Consider the following 21066-nt stretch of genomic DNA (forward strand, 5'->3'; position numbering starts at 1 on the left):
TCTTGCATGATGCTCGTATGCCGTGAAAATAATAACAAGCCCACTTCATTGAATCATTTAATTGATATTAACACAAATACAATCAGCCTTTTGTTTTCAACATCTAGGCTATGCATAGTCGCACAGAGGTGTTATGTTCTCAATCTTCTCACTCAAGCATCAGTGACAATAATGTGAGACTTCCTTTGCAAAAGTTTAGGTGTGCACGCTTGAAAATCCCTGAATGGGCTATAATGTCACAATAACTCATCATGGTACACTGGCATACAGTAAGGTGTTCTGGTAGATCAGATGCTTATGGAATAATATTCAGTGAATGGTATAACCACAACAGTGTTTTCTTTAATAGTGAAATGACTGGATATTTGAGCATGGTATACAACATGGCACACAAAATGCAGAATAGCTAAGGCATGTGTAGGCCTAATTCTCTGATATTTATTCCCTACAATGACATCAAGCTTAAATACATGAATTTCAAAATGGCTTAAAACCCCAGATAATGAATAACGTTAGAGAGCTGATGGAAATCCAAGTCCAGTTTGTACAGTGGAGCCCTTGGTTAACCTTCCCATTTCAGAGCATGTGTCATCAGCACTCAGTCATGTGTAAACATGCACTCGTTGAGTCACATAGCAACACTTGGGTGCTCAGGGTGCTTGTCCCATGTGGACAGAGAAAGTCATGCCACTTGTGCTTTTCATCCCGCACATAAGCGTGCCTTTCCCCTCTACAGCTCAGCTAACTGTGCTTCAAAGTCTCAGTGCTGTCTCCAAATCATAATGTCTCGAGTGTCCTCGGTGCCAACCCAGGCAGTGTTAGGTCTTCCTCCAAGGGTTGTATGGGTTGACTGGCTCATAGTGGATTTGCACAGTTGTGCACATGGAAGGGCCATGTCTCAATGTTGCTCAAAGTCACGTTTCATCTCTTGGTTGAGCTTGTCTCTCATTTGTCATCGGATTATTTGTCTCTGCAGGGCTAGGCATCAATGGCCCATTGGCCTCAGCTGTGTCCACAGCATCTGCTTGTGCGTCTACGGGTATGTCTGCTCTTTCGAGAGTCTCTGCTTGTGATTCTGTGTGAACTTGCGCAGTTGTGTTAGGGTTAGTGTTTGTGTCCGTGTCCAAGTCTGCCTCGTGGTCTGACAGACACCCGAGACCCGTGTGACAGAGCTGACGTTCAAGAGCGGTGATCCTTTGCTTGAGGCGCTGCTGCATGGAAGCAAACTCCCCGAGCAGGCGAGCGAAGCGTGTCTGCAGCACGTCCAGAGAAGACTCCAGCCTCTCCACCTTCTCCTCAGTGTCTATAACAACTATACCTCCGGCGGGCGCACTCTCATCCAGTAGCCCCTGTTTCATCAGGATCTCCCTGCCGCGTTCTTCTAGAACCTTCTGTGCATCGGGGTACTCTGTCACGGCCTCCATCAGGTCGTCTTTGGACAGACAGAACAGGTCAGAGTAGCCGAGGCTGCGGATGTTCGCAGTGCGCCTGTTGCCCATTTTGCTGCCCTGAATGTTAAGGATGCTGATCTCTCCGAAGCATCCGCCAGCGGTCAAGAGGGCAAACTGAGTGACCCCGTCGTCAGCCACAACGGCCAATTGACCCTCCTTGATGATGTACATCTCTTTTCCAATGTCCCCCTTGCGGCAGATGTAATCTCCAGGACTGTATACCTGAGGGCGAAGCTTCAAGACCAGCTCCACCAGCAGTCCAGCCTCGCAGTTCTGGAAGATGCGCACCTTCTTCAACGTGGCCAGGTGCACGTTGATTGCAATCTCTGCCCGCAGCTTGTCTGGAAGGTTCTTGAGCACTTCCTGTTCGTCCACAGCCTTCTGATTGGTCCAGAGGTAGTCGAACCATTTGATGACTCTGGTCTCCAGTTGCTTGCTGACCTTACGGAAGTGCATGTAGTGCTTGATGGCGTCGATCCGTGCCTGGAAATCGGCACGCGTGGCATTCATGTTGGAAATCATGGACCCCACGTTTCCCACAATAGTGGCAAAGATCAGCACGCCAACCAGGAAGTCAAACACGACAAACACGTACTCTTCGTCTCGGACAGGAGCAGGCATCTCCCCGATGGTGGTAAGAGTGAGGGTGGACCAGTACAAGCAATAGACGTAGCTGCGTGTCAGAGCCCCAAACTCCGGGTTGGAGATGTTGGGGTAGACCCACTGGTCTGAGCCAAACCCCAGAGACTTGGAGATGGCATAATAGATGCAAGCATTCCAGTGGATGATGATCAGGATGTAGAGGACCAGGTTGCAGATTCGGAAGATGTTGGGGTAGTTGGTGCGTGTCTCGGTGCGGTCGAAAAACTCAAACATGCGCGGGAAGCGGAGCAGGCGGTTGAAGCGCAGCTGAGGGGTGTGGATTCCGGTGACAAAGTAGATGAAGTCGGTGGGCACCATGGACAGCACATCCAGTTTGAACTGGAGAGTGTGGACGTAGCTGTCGCGAAGCCTGGACAGGTCCTTCACCAGCAGTCCCTGCTCAAGGAATCCTGTAGGGATGGACAGGCAAGAATAGGAAGAACAAGAACGTTTAATCTACAATATCAGAATCTCTTGTGATAATGTTTAAAATAATGACCCTTTCTGGGTATGTGTGTACCTGTGCGTAGACGTATAAATGTGTCCAGGATGTAGATACCGTCACAAAAGTAGTCTAAAACCAGCCACATGATGAAGTTATTAGTTTGTAGACGATCGAAACATGCCCTATGGAAAAAACAGACAGCAAAAGAATTAGTGAGTGACAGTGATAATTTGCTGTATTATTCAGTGAAAATGGGACTATTTTGTAGAGCTTTTCCATACGCATAATGAGAAGAAACTATTGAGGTATAATTTACCTGGCCACCAGCAGGACCCAATTGTAAAGCACAGCTGCAGCGATGAAAAAAAGCCAGCGGTAATATATGTTGTCTGATGCCGATATCACAAATGTTTCCCTCTTCTTCCTGTAAGGGAGGAATTTCATGTTTAGCACAGTCATATTTGCATGCATCGCCAGGAAACTGAAAGTGCTGCAGCAAATGAAAGAGGTTGGGTCCACGTTACTTGATGGTGCCTTTTTCCATGTTGCCATTGGCGTCGGTTTGCTTGTTGCTGAGGCGGCTTGGCGGGGGCCGTATCTCGGGACCTCGGAAGCGCTCCAGGAAGGAATCTGGCCTCTCTTCCTCTTCAATCAAGCTGCGGTGAGCCCAGTCTCTTAGAGTGACCACCAAGGTCACCAGCCTGCGGAGAGCGCAGAGCAACAGACAGAGCAAGAGGGGAAAGAGTAAAATTAGATAGATAAATTAATAACGTATAATAATAATAATATGTTCATAAATAGTCATTTACATCAGATTAGATTCAATTACATTGTCAAGACACTTGTATAAATCCAGGGTAACAAAATTACCCATAGTTAGGGTTAGGGTTGGGGGTGGTTTTGATTTGGGCACAATTTTGCCACTTGTTTTGCAGCTCTTGGCAAAAGTAACATGGCAGAAACATTGCTTTACTGACAGGTTAGGGTTAGGGATGGTTTTGGTCAGGGCACAGCTGAGCATTTTCGTGTCTAGCAACAGAAATTTGCCGCGGGCAACACAAATTTGGGAAAGCTGTGTGAACCTGGTCACGTGACAAAAGTGCTTTCCCGCTGTGTTGAGGAGCACGACTTTACATACCAAGTCGTTGCACCTCATCGCAGAATGCACTAGCATGAAATAATTACCCCTTTGCATGATGCCACACTGTTGCGTGGCGCATCACTACGTAAGGGTTAACGTTCGGCGAGAAGGTCGCTACCGTGGAATAGCAGCACGACAGAGAGAATCTTTAGACCCCGACGCGGAGCGGAGGGTCTTGTTCTCTCTGAAGTGCTGCTATTCCACAAAGCGACCGACTCGCCGAAAGTTAACCCGCTTATTATATGGATATACTTAAATGATTCACACATGGCGGGGACATTTCTTTAGGCCTATTTAATGTGAAGTCTACTATAGTTTTTAATGTCAAAAGATTGTTACTGCGCAAAACAAAACAGTGCCGTTGTGGAACACCGCTAGGCAACAGCTAGGTAGCCAGGACAACAGGTGTTGTTGTCTATCACAGCAGCTGATTAGAGTCTTGTTGAAAAGTCGCTTTAGCAGTGAAAAGTCTTGTTGCCATTGACAGCGGTCTGTTATAGACAAACCCGTCCGTTATCGAAAAATAACAGACGTGCGAACGTTGGGGAGCCCCGTTGAAATGAATGGAGCATTCGACCGATGACGTCACAACCATATAATAATCTATCATAATGGTTTATTATAACTGTAGGTAATTGTATCAATGCACATAACATAAAGTAGACCCTGTAATATAAATCAAGCAACCTGCGTTAGTTCTGGCAGACCACATAGTCAACGCTCCCTTTTGCCTATTGGCTAACGCCGACCTAACCCCTACAGCTGTCCACGAATCAGCTGCGCTTTAGTTAATCAGCTGCTGCTCGTAATTGGATGCTGGCCTTTGGCGCGCTTTATCTAAACCAAAGAAATTCGACAGAGAAGAACAATCTCTAGGGGGGAAATGCATTGGCCACGGTGTAGTACGGGGGCGTTGCCTGAGGACACGAGTGGATGGAAAATGAACTCCCTTGCACATGGACATTGGTCAGTGGGTGCGATGGATACAATTTTCGTACTCCCTTGCACATGGTCAGTGGGGGCGACACCATGATGGATAATTTGTGGCCAATTAACGGCAGCTGTTGGTCAGCAGTAATTGCTGGGGATAATTAAGGACAGCTTACAGACATTCACACTGTCCTATGACCTGTTCCACAGTGAATAACATTTCCGTACTCCCCTCGCCATCATTTCGTACTACGCTGTTATGACGTGAGTAAGCCCTCTTGTCTCAAGCCTCTTTGATCTAAACTACCGAATTTGTTTTCCTGTCATAGCTTTTTGCTGCTTGTTTTGCACCCACCACCTCCCCTGCTCCACCAGACTTATCATTGCCAAACAATGTCATACTGTTGTCATTGTTGCTTACTCTGTTCTAGGGAGTATGTTGCCTTTCCAGCTAAATGGAAGGCACTCCACCTGAGGATGCTGCTGTTCCCTGTCTTGGCTTCCATGGAGCTCATGTAGAAGCCGGGGAGCTTCCTCCAACAGAGCCACACCGCCAAACACAAAATGTGCATTCAGAAATAAAACTTGAAATGTATCTCTGTTTCTCGTCTCATTTTTGACTAGAGTGGATCTGACAGAACTAAAAGTAGTTCCCATATCTAATGTGAACATAACATCTAGTGAGTGAGACGTATATTTTAAAAACCGGGGTGCGGAGTAGATTAGCCTTATTTATTACCGAGAAAGTGCACCTCTCCCCCTGAAGGAGCTTCTCGAGGGATCATCATGAGGATCCAAGGTCGCAACCCTCTGGAGCTCAGAAGAGGTGTCATCACACACCGACTGGGATCTGAAAACCAAATAGACACAGAAAGCTCTTATATCTCGCATATGTACACAAACTTGTAGGATCAGCAGAGGAGAGTACAAGATCACATTGCTAGAGGAATCAGTTGAAAGGGAAGTTCAAGTTCAAAAGGAAACCCTGCTGAGTTTTCCTTCGGATACATTAAAGGTGCACTGTCTAATATGTTTAGTAATTTATTTCCAGAATTCTTGCTGCCCATTCACAAATGTTACATTTTTCATGAATACTTACCACGACCTTCAGATTCCAAGTATTCATTATGCCTGGGAAAATGACACTTTTCACACATGAAAAGTGGGATCTTCTCCATGGTCTACCATTTTGAATTTCCAGAAATAGACATCTTTATCTGAAAAACTTAACTGTACCTTGGTCATACTAATAAATATTACTTTATTTGTAAATATTAATGAAAAGAAGCACCACAGTTCGAATGAGCAGCATAGTTGCAATAACTACTCTGCCCACCATCCTAAACAGTGCACCTTTAAAGTGTGGGTGTCAAACTCATTTTGGTCAGGGGCCACATGCAGCCAATTTGATTTCAAGTGAGCCAGACCAGTAAAGCTGGCTTCATGTCGAAATTGCCCGCTGATCAGATCAATGATTGGCATTGGGTAGTTCAGGAGCATTAACTGTAAATTTTGAGCACAAAAGGCAAATTCATTCTCAAGTATTGAAAACCTGATATCTTAAGACACATGTTGCAACTTTGAAATAAGAGATTTACTTTTTCTTGAGCCAGATTGAACCATTTGGCAGCCCGCATCCGTCCCCTGAGTCTTATGTTTGACACGGTTTGACTCTGTATTACAGCATCTGATCTACGCATCTGTCTTTTAAAAATATATATATATATTTTTGGGCTATTTATGCCCTTATTTGAGATAGGACAGCGAGAGAGAGAGACAGGAAATGAGTGAAGAGAGAGAGAGACGGGGAAGGATCAGGAAATGACCTTGGGTTGGAACCGAACCCAGGTCACTGGTGTAATGGCACAGCGTCTTAGCTCCCGCATCCCCCACATATTTGTCTTTGAGTGCTAATTGCAATCATTTGATACAGAGCTAGTTGTATCAAATTAGTGGCATGGTTACGATTTCCTGAGGTTAGGGTTAGGGTTAGACAAATAACTGCACATGTAAGCTTACCGGCTGAGGATGCTATCGGTTCCATCCAGATCATCGTCCAGGGCACTCCCTACAGACGGGCGGTGGGAGGACAGGGGCCTGTCCACTGCACCCTGCCCCGTCATGATGGCCTCTGTAATGACAGATGAGAAGCACATGTGGAAATGTTCATATATTTCTAAGTCCTAACACATACATACAAAAATTACTGTCTAAATGTGGTATTTGATCTCCTCTGTATGCCTTATTCCCCTCTTTGTGACACAGATGTTCACTCACATGCGTGTTCACATACCAGGGATGGAACTTAAACATTTTTCCCCACCAGTCACTGTGGCAGGCAGATTGTAAAATCTACCAGTCACTCACAATTTTTACCAGTCACCATTTTTAGCAGTTCGTATTCAACCGTTCCAATGTAATGCCAAGTAAGATCAGTTTCTGATCAATACTTTTGTTTCAGAGGTCATAAATTCGGTTGTTGTGATGCCAATAACTCTTTTCATTACTCATTTGCAATTTGCTTAAACCTTTGATGTTGGATGCTGTGTATAATTCAGCATTAACCCCAGGTGCCTGTAGAAAAATTTCACCCGTCAAGGTGACAGGTGGGTTGACATATTTCACCCGCCAAAGGCCAAATTCACCCGTCATTGGCGGATAGATGCTTATTTCCATCCCTGTAACATACACACAAAAGTGAATGTGCAGTCCTCTGATTTTGTATCCCTCTTATGTGCATTTCCTCAGTGCCTTCTTGGTGTGTTCTTTTGTGTTCATGTAGTGTCCAGGAGCATCAAACTTCTACTGGCTGTTCACACTTGGCACACAGTTTGATACACGATTCACCAATATGGGGTGTAGACGTGGGTGTATTGTTTTTGTTTCATTAACAAAAAGGTTTAAAGGTAAAAAGACATAAAGGTTTTTGCCTGATATTGTATGTTGAATGATATGTAGAGGTGTAAAAAGTAAAAGTAAAATTAAAAAAAGAAAACAGTTTCCTTCCAACACAGTTAACTTATCGGAGTAGCTTATCTAAGTAGAACTGTATACTTGTCTTATTATCAGCTGACTCCATGCTGGTTGTATCAAATATGTTGTGGCTTCTTGTTTTTAGTGTTTTTCAGTAACAACACAGTCTATTTACCTCATTGGGTACAATGGAGTAAATGGTGTAACAGCTATGTAATATCATGTGTTTGTGTTGTACTTACACCATACATTTACTTTAACACCTCTGGTGATGTGTAATTCCATGTGCAATACCAAATGACCTATTTTCTTCCTCGCCCTAAAGGTATAATCAGCTGCAATTAAATGCAGCGCATGACTATGGGCAAAGATTACTGGTGGAGGTAAGACTGACTTTTTTTTGCAGAGGAAGAGCGCAACACTGCTTTTGCACTCTGGTGAAGGCCAACTGCAAACCGTCAACAAGCCAAATATAAAGTGGGGAAACCATGAAGAAGCAGTGTAGGGCTCTTCCTCTGCAAACTGAAGACATAGGCCAGGGACAGTTAACTTTTATGATGAGAACAGCCACATTTTTTCATCGCCACCATCGGAGGGCCACATTACCACGGATCTGACTATAATTCGTAGAGTTGTAGGTGCGGTTGGTTGCTCACCGACTGCCCATATTGCTGCCCATAAAGCTGCACCTGCTGACAGTGTAACTTTCAAGGTGTGCGGGCCCTCGCAAGACTGACATTTTCAACTCTGCATTTTAAGGCTAACGAATAGATAGGGGCCTACAAAGAATTTATTTCTTTTGAGATTATCAGCATTTGTTACTCTACTCCCAATTTTCCTGCCAATTACCCCTCTTGTTCACCAGGTAATATATGAATCATAAATGTATCATAACACACCAGGAGTTAGGGGTTTAACTTGTGCGTCACAATGGGTCTGGCGAGTAAAACGTCTGTGACTGCAGGCCTGATGAGAGCTTAGGTACATGGAAGGAATAGAATACTCTATACTCAATACTCTGTTAGCCAACATATTGATTCAGCAGTCGTTTACAATTTTTTTATTAGGCCTACTGTTTTATCTACGGGCCGCATTGAGAGAGGACGTGGGCCGCATGTGGGCCCCGGGCCTCCAGCTGCCCATCCATGACACAGACTATGGTACTCTGAAAAGCTGCACCTGCTGACAGTGTAACTTTCAAGGTGTGCAGGCCCTCGCAAGACTGACATTTTCAACTGCGCATTTTAAGGCTAAAGAATACATAGCGGCCTACAAAGAATTTATTTCATTTGAGATCATCAGCATTTATTGCCCCCAAATTTCACCACCAATTACCCCTCTTGTTCACCAGGGGATTTGATTCATAAATGTATCATAACAAACCAGGAATTAGGGGTTAAACTGTGTATCACTATGGGTCTTGCGACTAAAACGTCTGTGACTGCAGGCCTGATGAGAGCTTAGGGACACGGGGCCAGCGGGGGGTTGCAGCTAAAGGAACCCACACTGGGTGACTGTTGCTATCGTAACAAACACAGCATCTACAGTACATAGACATGCAATGCAAGTCTGCTGTAACTGAATGCACTTTCCCAAGCCTAACATTATGTGAATGTGTGTACATTCAATATTTTAGAGTATGGACTACAAAAGAGAAAAAACCCAGAGAGGGACATAATAAGATTATAATAGGTCAGAGCTATGACACAATCCATCGCTCCTCATTTAAGTATAGCATAGGAGTTAATCATAGCACTACAGTAGAGGGTCCACTCCACACCAATGTGTGAGATGACATCAAGGGTTGATATGAGGATTGACTGTCAGAGGTTGATGGAAGTAACTGCTTGTTTGCAACAAATGTTAGGCCAATTAGCCCGTAATTACGAGAATCACAGACCGCCCTAAAGACACTGCGTCTCTCAGATTTCCCATGGGGCTCCTGCTTGGTTAACAACAGGGCTCTCTCAACTGTTACACACTTGAAAACATTTATGCTTGGCTTGTCATAATATGTACACACATACTCATAGTCAGATATTTACAGGAAACCCTACTATTCTTTTGAAGAAAAGAAAAAAACACCTTTGAATCCTCCACATGTAATCATCTATTGTACAAAAGGTGGTGGTTACATTTCTGTTAAGGAAAATATGCGCTGGTACTTACCTTTTATTATCACTGTCTTTTTTAAGGTGTCCAAATCCTTGTAAAAGATTGTCCAAAGTATGAAAAACATTTGGGCCCAAATGTCATTGTGCCTGTCCCAGTCTTACAGATGGGTCCATCCAACACTCCAGATGTACTGATGTTTTTAATAAAGATCCTCTTGCTCGCACACAATTGATTATTTATCCAAAGTAGGTGTAACCATCAAAATCAGTAACTCCGTCACTAACTTGCCTTGCCTTGCCTTGCGAAACTGGGAGAGAAAGGTGAAAGGCAGGGCAGATCATCTGGAGGGAAAGAAGGAAGACTAAGAAAGAGGAAGAGAGAGACAGGAGGGATGGCTTGGAGGTGTATTCCCACTACACACTTCTTTGTCCCTCCTCTTTTTTCTCCCCTCGTCCCAGCCATCTCAGGTACTCAACGGTGCATAAGTGTGTATCTGCTCTGTTACTATGGCTTGCCTGAGCTGGAATCCACACGTGGTTGTCTTTTGAAACAAATTAAAACTCTGTAGACTGTACTCAAATGCTGCGTATTTAACCTGAAAGTGTACTTACTCGTGGAACACTTTGATGGGGCATTATTTTTTTGTGGAAATATCATATTAAAACATTCAGATGAAACATTAGTACTGTATGTACATTAGTGATTTACAAACATGATTTAAAAGTGATAATATACACATTTATTGCATAGAAACTACAGGTACATCAGTTGTTTCCACAAAGGCGCCGACACTGAGTATCTACCACTAAGAAAATTAGAGCAAGATGATAGGACTATATACATTATGCATATGTACAGTACACCAGAATAATAATAATAAAATACATCTCCTAGATGCAGCTTCATCAGAGAATAGCACAATACTACACTTTGGCACGAGACCTAAATAAGCCACTTGAGGTGAAGACAGTGTAAAAAGTAATAAAGAATAATTTATAAACAAGTAATGTGTTTCCATCTACCCCAAAAAAACCTTGGCTGTAGTGTTGAGTAAAACTGGAACAGAGAAGAAAGGAACCTTTTCAATTACACTTAGTAATATACAGATTTCCTGAAATATATGTCATAGTCCAACACACCAGTGCCCTTTTGTTGCATCACCAAATTGTTAACTCTAAAAACCAGGTAAGGCTTGCGCGCACCCAGCCATATACTACATACATGTACACACTGCTCATACATTCCACTGGTTTCATACGTTTCATCAGATCTGGTCCCGGAGCTTTGCGAGTCTTGAAGACAGCTCATCCTGTAAACAATTAAAATGGTCACTCAACTGAAGAAACTCCATTCATTTACAGTATATGTTAAAATAAAACAAACACTACTGAATCTGAATTAACAAGCAGGAAAGGAATTCCACATTGGGTTACGCTACTTGAACACCAAATGTGATAAAAACAAAAAAATCAATACTATCTTCAATCAAAACAAAAGCCATTTTATCTTTCAATGTCTGTATTTATAAGGCTGCCGCCGTCATTATCATGATGATCATCATCATAATCCTCATCATGACAGAGTAGGAGTTGAATTTTCTCTGTACCTGCTCTGTAGAAGCCGCACTTGCAGCACCCAGGGATCCTTTCTGGCCCTCTGGCAAATCCATACTCAGATCCAATCTGAGTTAGTGAAGGGATAGACATACAAATGTAAATATTAATAAATACTATTAAATATAAAACACCACTATGATGACATGACTATCATTTGTTATGTCTATGTCTATGTACAGTATGCAAGTTAGGGTGACCATGCGTCCCAGTTGTACCAGTCCAGGACACTCCCGGCTTTAGGAGTTGTATTACAGTGCGAATCGTGCCTTACAGCAATATAGACACACTCAACGTATCCCGGCGTCAGACTTGGGAAATGTGGTAACCCTAATACAGGTGTCAACAATAATCAATTCAGCAATGCATTGCAATGTGGGGCAGGACAATTCAATAATTGATTCTGCAAATGCCATAATCGAAGCGGCATATTTTTTTTAAGCTTCAATTACTTCCGTGGGTATTACCAGACCAAATTAACTTTAAATTCAATAAAACCGCTTCAAAGCATTAAAAACTGCAGGACTGATACACACAACATGCAATAAAATGTTGTTCAGTATCTGACTGCTTGTATTGCCTCATGACTGATGAAAAAATTGCTTTCAGAAGAAATGTAATGCATTGCAATGCATCGTAGAATTGTACTGAATCGATTCGAATTTAATCGTTTCCTCCCGAATCGTAATCGAATCGAATTGTAAGGGCAGTGCCAATGTACACCACTAAACCCTAATGCAGTGTTTCCCAACCAGGGGTACATGTACCACTAGGGGTACGCGAGCACACTGCAGGGGGTACTTGGAAATATGTAATGTTAACAAATGTATGGAATTTAGTTTCATTGAGATGGAGAAAGCGACATAAAACTTGACTGGGGGGTACTCCTGGCACACCAAAAATGCTTAGGGGGTACACAAGACAAAAAAGGTTGGGAAACACTGCCCTAATGTACCTAAGTGGTGGTATTGAGAGACATTTGAAAGGAAAACAGAACGAGGAAAAATATAAACTTCACTGTGTGTGTGTGTGTGTGTGTGTGTGTGTGTGTGTGTGTGCGTGCGTGCGTGCGTGTGTGTGTATGCACGTGTGGACGCCACTTACCCTGCCTCATCTGCCATCTCCCTCATCAGACCATCAACTTGACCCTGAAACATCAGACAATTTTAGGCATTATGTGTTATTATGACTATGACTTATGGAAAACTGTAACCCAGTGAAGCAGTTGTGTACAGCCCTACCTGAGGTGTGGTGAGGGTGGTGGTACTGCTCATAGTGTCCTCCATCTGAGCAGTCTGGACGTCCAGAGTCTCAAACTGATGCTCAAATTTGTCCATCAACCCCGAGATCTGTGTAACAGCAAAAAAAACAAACATCACAATGTCAACTTTGCCTTTTCATCCTTTTGAATGTTGTCAACCATTCTCACAAAATGGAGAATAGACCTGTAGCCTGCCACTGATGAGAAATTAGTAAGGGATCTTATGCCATTTTTCCACTGGCGGTTTTCTGGTAGGCCTACATCTACTCGGCCACCAGTTTTTGCTTTTCGATCGGGCACGTCACAGTTCCATTGAAGAGCAAAAAGTGGCGGCCGAGTTGCACTGTGTCGAGCTGTAAGCCTACCAGAAAACCAGCAGTGGAAAAGAGGCATTAGACAGGAGAACGTATGCTCAAAAGAAATACATTCAGCTGTAGATATTTCTGGGGATGGCATTGAAAGACCCCCGTGGCACTAAAATAATGCATGACATAAGGAGCTGGACACAAACAAGTATCCATCTGGGAGACAGATGTGGCCAGTGTCCCAGGGATTAAAGTAAGGTTTCTCAACGGGGGCTCTACAGCACTGAGGGGGAGTTGTGAGGGATAAAGCTCAAGCCTGGCTCAAACTACACGATTAGCGATTGTGTGTCCGATTTTGGCGTCGGGGCACACTAGAAGAGAATCGCAACTGTCAATCTTGTCGCTGCTCGCAGCCACCGAGACAATGCCCGACGTTCTATTTCCAGTCGCAAATATCAAACACTGTTTGATTTCTACGATTTGCGATCGGCGACTCTTTGAGCTGCCAAAGTTCTATCTTAGAACGTCGCTCACGACAAGGAAATCTTTCCCGACAATCGCTTGCGATGGTCCTGGGGGGTAACGTTCCAGCGATTGTCGTAAGGGGGGGTTTCAGCCGAGAATCGGCGCGATAGTCGTGTAGTTTGAGCCAGGCTTTAGAGGAGGGGGTGCTCAATTGCCATTGGAGGGCATTAGTCCATTTTATTTTATAATACTAAGGGGGTGTTGGCAGGCTAATGATGAGGGATCAATGGGGTGTTGGGAGGTTTATAATGAGGACAAGGGGATGTTTGGTCAAAAAAAGGTTGAGAACCACTGGATTTAAGTCACTCCTCATAGGAGCCCGAATGGAGGCAAGGAGATGGGCTAGTCTGCGTCCGCCCATTATTCTGTGACGCTGCACAACAAGTCTGGCGTGGTCTCGCTGGCCATCTTGTGAAATTTCAATTAAAGTTGAGCATTCCCAATGCTTTAAGGGCCGGAGATGGGTGATGGTGGGGGGGGGGGCTTTGGGGTGTATGGAGAAGGAGACATCTGAGAGGGGCGGGACTTAGTTGCAAATGGGGCCAATAGTTGGTAAGCTTATGATGAGGTCAAAAGGGCGCTTTTTTGAAAAAGGTTGGTAACTGCTGGGCTACTGTGTCAGAGGAAGCTTATGCAGGGTTTACCTTCTCCAGATTCATGGTCTTCAGCACAGCATCCATCCCCTTCACTACACCAGCCATGTCCTTGGTCACCTGGAACCAGATGAGAAGGTTGGTCAGTTAGAACAATAGTTGAAGGTGAAGATTGTGCACATCCCAGGAAAAGGTAATAATAAAAGAAAACAAAAAGGATTTTTAAGTGTGCGGACCTCTCACTTCGAAACTACAGTTTAGTATAGAACAATAACCATAACAACAAGCACAACCATAGCATCAATTACAGTAATAGCATGAAGAATCGCCCATAATAAATACTTGTCTTAAGCAGGGGTGAAAGAAGATGGGTGCACAGAGGTGCGTAGCGCTACCATATAAAATGTACAGCTGGTGCGCGCTCCTTTCCTGTCTCACCGTCATAATAAAGACAAAACAGATGTCAAACTCAACATAGACGTGATAGAGATGGGTCTACATGACATGTTGCCTTGTTACACGAGGCATCCCTCTCCTTGTGTAGGTCTACAATTACCTTGTTCATAGTAACAGCAGTTTGGACCCTTGATGCCACAGCATCCACTCGGGCACTCATCCTAAGGTAGTTTATGGACTGGTTTTTCTGTCGAATGGCATTTTCAGCATGGATACGAGCTACCTCCATGTTTCCCTTTGCAATAGCCTGAACAAGTAAAAAAAAAAATAGATGCACCAAATGTTAGGGATGGAAGATTTGATATAACATGGTTTAAATGTAGGTTATTTATCCATACATTACCTTCTTCACTTTGGACTTTTCAACTTTTTCCTCCTTATCACATTTTTTGGAGTTTCGCTGCAGGTCTTTGGCAGCAAACTTTAAGTTGAAAAGATGTTCTGGTGGAGGAGGTTAAGAATTCTGTACTGCCAACAAAATGTAACACCTACATTCATCTGGACATATCTTGTAGCTTTATTTATAATATGTTAATAGTAGGCCCAATGCAGTAGAGTAATGGAATAGCCTAAAGTAGAATAGAATATTGTAATAGTCTAGAATATGAGGTTATTATTATGAGATCAGTAACAAATTTGATCCCATAGCTAGTTGGCATAACATACTCTGTGTGTAGTAGCCTACACTGGTTCTCAATGCATAAGTGACATAACCAGTTCTACAGTCAGCGACTCTGGATGCAGTTTTGCGTCAATGTTCGGAGTGCGGAAGTAGTTTCGGGGAAAGAAGGCCCACCACTAAACACCCATCAACAATGTAATAGAGGATAGACAGACACAGTTAAACATTATTTACAAACGGCAATCAATCAGTCTAGAATCTGTTCAATTCAATGTGATGGGCGTTGTCAGAAAGTTGCCAATAAAAAAAGCATACTGTGAGGAACGACCATATCAACAATCGAAGTGGAAAGCTTTGGATCATTTCCCGAAGTAGCCTACATAACAGGCTATTCTTGGCGTGGCGTAGCCACAGGGTTTCCCAGTAACATTGTGGATATTGAACTTATGAACACATATTAGAGTTGATCTTCTACCATGCTGTTTTGTTTGTTCTCAGATCGAACGATTCAAAAGCTGGAAAGAAGTTGGTAAGTTTACTTCAAAGAAGCTTCGATTTCGTTTATCGTCAACTCACTAAACTTACCAACCCAAGACACCCACTCGGCCGTTTCTTGTGTGGTTAAAATGCAAGAAAGGATACTATCCAAGTTGGGCATGTTGTCTCTTATTTTTCAATGTGAAGTTTAAGGAATCAAATCTTCTGTCTGTTTCCAAACTCGTCGATGGTTTCCCCGAAGCAGAAGGCGTGCAAATACTTCCGTGTTTGGTTTAACAATTGCAACGTCATTGTCACGTGCTGTCTGACTCACAGATGTTGATGTCATTCACTAATCTTGAACTGCACTTTAATGTTTCGATTGCATTTCATGCGAATGTAGGGTTGGTATGAATCATGATTTTCTGTGTGGTGGTAGTGTAGTATCTTCCGATGAAAATTCAAAATCAACTAGTGGCCCCTTTCCCCGTCCACAGCACTGCACGAGTTAATAGGCCTAAAGCTATTTTGTCACTCACTGATGGGCAATCTAGATTCATCTGTGGATGGAACAGCTCGTCTGGATGGAACTAGGTCTCTAGGTCGTTTGGAATCTTTGGCTCTGGACTTTACATCTAGGTTGCCCATCACTATTAATAATGAGCAGAGTAAATGGCTTAGAAAGCCATAACCTGCATGCTATTGTCATAAAGTAGCCTACCAACCCTTGACCTTGCATTAAAAAAGCATGGCAACATTTTGCAAGGTTCTGTTGGCCTTGCTTGTTATGTTGGCAGGTAAAGTCTGTTGCATTTGCCCTGATGGCAAAGGTGGCAACCTTTTTTTGAAAGTGTAGTCAATGTACCCCAATTCATATCCAATCCATACCCTTTTGAAAAAAAACCTTTTACGTTGCCTTGTGAAATATACAGCATTAGGCCTACTGCAGTGTTGTGCTATCATTTGGAAATTAATGCATAGGCCTACAAAAAAACAAAAAACAAACAAGAAATACTTCAATAAAATGTCTTACCGCACAATTTTACTCTTTCATAAGAGAAGGACTACTGCTGCCCACAAAACAGTTAACTAAATAAAACTATTGTTTAACCCCCCCCCCCCCACCAAAAAAAACCTCTTACTCTGCGTTTGAAAAAAGATAAACAGAAAAAAAGTTCAGTTATTTTTTTATACTTTAATCAAAATAAAAACAACTCAAAAAATGTGTAGAAAACAAAAAAATGTCAAAAATCACAAGCTTATTATTACACCTATAAAACAATCACCATCATATTAACAAGTGGCTCCTGCACCACTCAGGTCTGCCATATATACCTAAACACAAATAAAGTCCCTGCAGAAGAGACTACAAACCAGGCTGTCCGTCTGAGGAATTGGCTCAAACTGGTAGTCACATTAATGCTGAGCGGATGGTTCGTACATTTTTGTGCTCCATCTCGATGGGCTAAACATTTGGTGGAGTCTCAGCGCCTCCAATGAAGGAAGGGAGGGCAAGAGGAGGTAATTATATATTTATCTTATATAGCATTATAGAAATGAGGTTGAAATGAGTTCAGCTGGAAAACAAAAACAAATCATTTTGCAATTTACAAAACATAAGATCCAGGAGGAGTGTCGTGTATGGGATGTTCAGCTGGACATATGAAAAGACGCGTTTCTGAGAAAAGGGCTGACATTATTTGAAAAAGACCCGTTATCTTCACGTGGCGTCACCTGCTACAACAATGGCAGATCAGGGGAACCCCTCTGCCCTATCCTTCTGATGAACAGGTTTCTGTGCATCCTGTTTACGGCCTTGACAAAGACCACAGAGGAGAACTAAAAAGAAAATAAATCAAAATAAAAAACAACAAACAAAAAAAGTACAAATCCAAACCGGAAAAAAGTCTACTCAATCCACCCACTGCATACTAGCATCAGGCTACAGATCAGATCAAAAACATCACACACCACATTGTCCAAAAAAGATTGGCACCGTAGATGATTGTTCTTGGAATCGCTAGAAGCAAGGAACTAAAGCTCTCAGCTACAGTCTATTTAAGTTGATCACCATGAGAAAGTCTTTTTGCTCTTCGGGATGGCTTGTGGCTGACCAGATGAATCTCGACCAATGAGGAAGCACAAAGCTGGTCGATGGAAAATCCACACGGCGATCCACCGATCAGCTGCCTTTTTAGACGTTTCTTTACCATGTGCAAAATGTTTTACCTACTATTGAGAAGCAACAGCAAAAAGTCTATCATAAAACAGTGTACAAAATATATAAATATTCTTGTGGTGATCTGAGAACAGTCAAGTCTTCAGTGTAGCATGTGGACAGAGAGAGAGAGAGAGAGAGAGAGAGAGAGAGAGAGAGAGCGCGAGAGAGAGAGAGAGAGAGAGAGAGAGAGAGAGAGAGAGAGAGAGAGAGAGAGAGAGAGAGAGAGAGAAGGTGGGGAATGCTCTCCATAGGGCAGGTCTTACCAATGCAACCACGGCAGAGGCAAACTCAAAAGTGTGCATCTCCACACGATTTCATGAACCCATCTCCTACCGGGCAACCATACTGCAAGTACAACACGCACCCTTGGCCACTGAGGTGTGAGAAGAGGTGTTTCGGCGAGCGAGGACTTGGCAAATGGGCAAGACCAGTGGAGCAGAAGGGAAGAAGCACCGTCTCCACACGAGGGAAGGGTGGGGGGTGGCTGAGGTGAGGTTGACGTTGAGGAGTGGTTGAGGTGAGATGGGGTGTGGGGTTGTGCTCCACAAACTGTATGACAGAACAAACGCTACATTACATCAAGTCTTGCGATTCGAGGGAGAATGAGAACAGCACCATGTTGGATTTTTTTTTCCAGAGCTAATTTAGTGTCTGAGAAGGGTGGAGTGAGGGGAGGCAGAGGAGAGGAAGAGAGGAGGAGGAGGAGGAGGAGGAGGAGGAGAGGCAGAGGGGTTTGCAGCGTGGCTGAGTTCGCTTTAAGGCCCCTGCAGCAGAGTAAGGCTGAGGTGGTTGATTATTGGAAAGATTGTTTGTTACCAAGAGGTTTCTCCCTGGAAGTAAAACACACACTCAGCAGACACATTAATGTCTGTCTCTCATACTCTCTCTCTCACACACACACACACACACACACACACACACACACACACACACACACACACACACACACACACACACACACACACACACACACACACACACACACACACACACACACACACACACACCAGATGGGAAGAGAAAAAGACATGAGGGGTTTTGGTGATGGTGGTCAGATGGATAGACCGAGTATAAAAAAAGAGACGGGAAGAGTGGAAGGAGAGGAAGAAGAAACTGAGAGGAAGAGAGCAACAGAAGGACGAAAGATGGGAGAAACATTGGGAGGAGATGAAGAGGTAAAAAAAGAGCACCACCATCCGTAAACATAGACTCCTAGACAAAAAAAAAATCGAAATCATAAAAAAGAAAAAATACAATAAAAAAATAAACTATACAAAATCTTTTTTTAAAACATAATAAAAAATGATAAAGAGTCAAAATCCCTGCAGTATTGGTATTTCTTTTAGAGTCTGGGTGGAGAGGTCGAGAGACGAGGGAAAGAGGCCCGTGTGCTGTGCGCAGTACAGATTTGCACAACATGCAGCACCATTATCACAATGCATTCTGGTTAGAAATTTCGAACCAAATTGCATCGTAATTTCGCAGTGCGCATGCGTGGTGCGCAGCCTGCGTCATCACGAATGAGCCCAGAGTGGGATAGGGGTCAGGGGTCGGGGGTCAGTGTGACCAGCCCATGAGGTGACTGACCCGTGCCCGCTCTGTCATGCGCCGGACGCGGCCCGAGCGAGACCTGCCCAGGTTGAGTGGGTCGCCTCCGGCCCCCTCCTCCTCTGACTCGTCGTTGTACAGGACAGTCCGTCGGCCCTGGTTGCGTGTGTTGACCCGGGCCGACTTTGAGGTCCGCTGGCTGCCTGATCTCTGTCCGACAGAGCCCATTGTCCTTAAAGCCCTTGCTCCTCCCCCCTCCTCATCTCCTTCCTCCTCCTCATCATCATCTTCCTCTTCTTCTCCTTCCTCCTCCTCATCCTCCTCTTCTTCATCATCATCCTCTCCCTCATCATCCTCAGCTTCCTGCTGTTCTTTCTCCTCTGATTCCTCCTCCTCGGATTGCTCCTCCACCTCCACCTCTTCCTGTTCCTCCTCTTCCTCCTCTTCTTCGTCATCCTCCTCCTCTTCCTGCTGTGACGGCGCCTCGTCGTCGTCATCGTCGTCCTCCTCCTCCTCCTCTTCCTCCTCTGGTTCTCTCCTCAGTCTCTTGGTCTGCACTGGAGGCTCACTGCTGACCATCAGTTTCCTCTTGGCTATGCCGGACATGTTGGTGGGGGCAACAGCCATCTTGGCAGGGGAGGCAGCCATCTTGGCAGCGGTGGCGGCCATCTTGCCCTTGCTGTTTCTATGGGATGGACGCGGTGCTTTGCTGTAGTCGTGATCGCCGCCGCCACCACCACTGCCATCCACGAACTGGCCGCCCACTTCCGTGTCACTCTCGTCGCCGCTTTCCGATGAGGAGGAAGAGGACGACGAAGAGGAGGATGAGGAAGAGGACGAGGAGGAGGATGATGAGGATGAACTGCCAGAGGCGGCCATGCCCGAAGCGGCCATGCCCTTCAGGATCGTGCGAGTCGTGCCTCGTCTGTGCGACTGCCGGCTGCCGTTGACTGTTGGCCCATTACATACTGCTGTAGAAAAACAGAAAAAAACCCACACGTCAGCCATGCCAGTGGTCAGCATACACAACACCTAGCATTTTCGATAGCAATGCGTTAACAGACAGAGCTAACAACTTCCAAAAGATGGTACAACGATTCCCCATTCTATCAGTCAGTCCATGTGAAAATCTTGTTTTCCATGTGGCCTTGGTGAATCTCATCTTATAGTTTAAAATACCTTTTCCAAATGAAATTTCAATAGATTTACTGTGCATGCATTAATTCATTACTAAAAATAATTAAAAAAATATGAAAAGATAAACCATAACTCAGCAGATTTCCTTGCACTGTTCTGTCATTAATGTATGTAAAGGCAGTGCTTAATTTGAGGGGGAGCAAGGGGGAGCTAGCTCCGGAACCTCAGACGAGAGCTCCGGAACCTTGGATGGAACCTCATGGAAATACATCACAGATCCCTCTTGTGGGGGAGCCACCCATCCTCTGCGCTCCAGAACCTCCCGCTTGACAAATTAAGCACTGTGTAAAGGCTTACGTACCAGAGGTTTTGCCGGATAGGTTTCGGCTGCGCATTAATCTGCTACCCCCGAGCTGGCCTGAGGTTGAAGAGGTTGACGATGAGGAAGAGGACGAGGACGTCGAGGGCTGGCTGTCTTCATCCACCGAAATGTCCTGGGATTCTGAGGCTAAAGAGACATTGGGATCTTAAATTCAGTGTTTTTCTAAAAAGTGACCCTTTGGTATAAACACAAGAAATTTGGCTGCAATACTCTCAAAGTAAATGGTTTT

The 21066-nt window shown here is 44.2% G+C and overlaps 3 protein-coding genes across 5 annotated transcripts in view; all 3 read right to left on the minus strand.

Moving 5' to 3' along the window:
* Positions 1 to 44: 44 nt before the first annotated feature.
* cnga2b (cyclic nucleotide gated channel subunit alpha 2b) lies at positions 45 to 6732 on the minus strand. The gene is made up of 6 exons (XM_063202636.1): positions 6629 to 6732; positions 5349 to 5459; positions 3063 to 3239; positions 2855 to 2962; positions 2614 to 2720; positions 45 to 2503 (listed from the first exon to the last, which is right to left on the minus strand). Exons 1-6 carry the CDS (start codon positions 6730 to 6732, stop codon positions 915 to 917), a joined length of 2196 nt encoding a protein of 731 aa, XP_063058706.1. The 3' UTR covers positions 45 to 914.
* Positions 6733 to 10413: 3681 nt separating this feature from the next.
* On the minus strand, positions 10414 to 15876 carry LOC134453100 (charged multivesicular body protein 1b-like). Its single transcript, XM_063203891.1, has 8 exons — positions 15715 to 15876; positions 14794 to 14891; positions 14551 to 14697; positions 14046 to 14114; positions 12552 to 12659; positions 12415 to 12458; positions 11304 to 11379; positions 10414 to 11006 (listed from the first exon to the last, which is right to left on the minus strand). Exons 1-8 carry the CDS (start codon positions 15728 to 15730, stop codon positions 10962 to 10964), a joined length of 603 nt encoding a protein of 200 aa, XP_063059961.1. The 5' UTR covers positions 15731 to 15876; the 3' UTR covers positions 10414 to 10961.
* A 2878-nt stretch (positions 15877 to 18754) lies between these two features.
* brwd3 (bromodomain and WD repeat domain containing 3) overlaps positions 18755 to 21066 on the minus strand; it is a 30351-nt gene continuing 28039 nt past the window's right edge. For 2 of the 3 annotated variants that reach the window (XM_063203893.1, XM_063203892.1), the window contains exons 39-40: positions 20817 to 20963; positions 18755 to 20289 (exon numbers count right to left, since the gene is read on the minus strand). In XM_063203893.1, coding sequence (XP_063059963.1) covers positions 19328 to 20289; positions 20817 to 20963 — 1109 coding nt within the window. In that variant the 3' untranslated portion in view covers positions 18755 to 19327. The remainder of the gene's footprint in view (positions 20290 to 20816; positions 20964 to 21066) is intronic. The other variant, XM_063203894.1, reaches the window with a different exon arrangement.

Source organism: Engraulis encrasicolus, chromosome 7 (assembly GCF_034702125.1).
Source record: "Engraulis encrasicolus isolate BLACKSEA-1 chromosome 7, IST_EnEncr_1.0, whole genome shotgun sequence".
Lineage (NCBI taxonomy): Eukaryota > Metazoa > Chordata > Actinopteri > Clupeiformes > Engraulidae > Engraulis > Engraulis encrasicolus.

Coding starts and splice junctions, on each gene's coding strand:
- LOC134453100 (XM_063203891.1), bottom strand. Junction 14,698..14,793: donor AAAAGTCCAAAGTGAAGAAG/GTAATGTATGGA, acceptor TTACTTGTTCAG/GCTATTGCAAAGGGAAACAT. Junction 11,380..12,414: donor GAGATGGCAGATGAGGCAGG/GTAAGTGGCGTC, acceptor TCACTAACTCAG/ATTGGATCTGAGTATGGATT.
- cnga2b (XM_063202636.1), bottom strand. CDS start 6,732: ATGACGGGGCAGGGTGCAGTGGACAGGCCCCTGTCCTCCCACCGCCCG. Junction 5,460..6,628: donor ACCGATAGCATCCTCAGCCG/GTAAGCTTACAT, acceptor TTTGGTTTTCAG/ATCCCAGTCGGTGTGTGATG. Junction 3,240..5,348: donor GGGAGAGGTGCACTTTCTCG/GTAATAAATAAG, acceptor CGCTCTCCGCAG/GCTGGTGACCTTGGTGGTCA.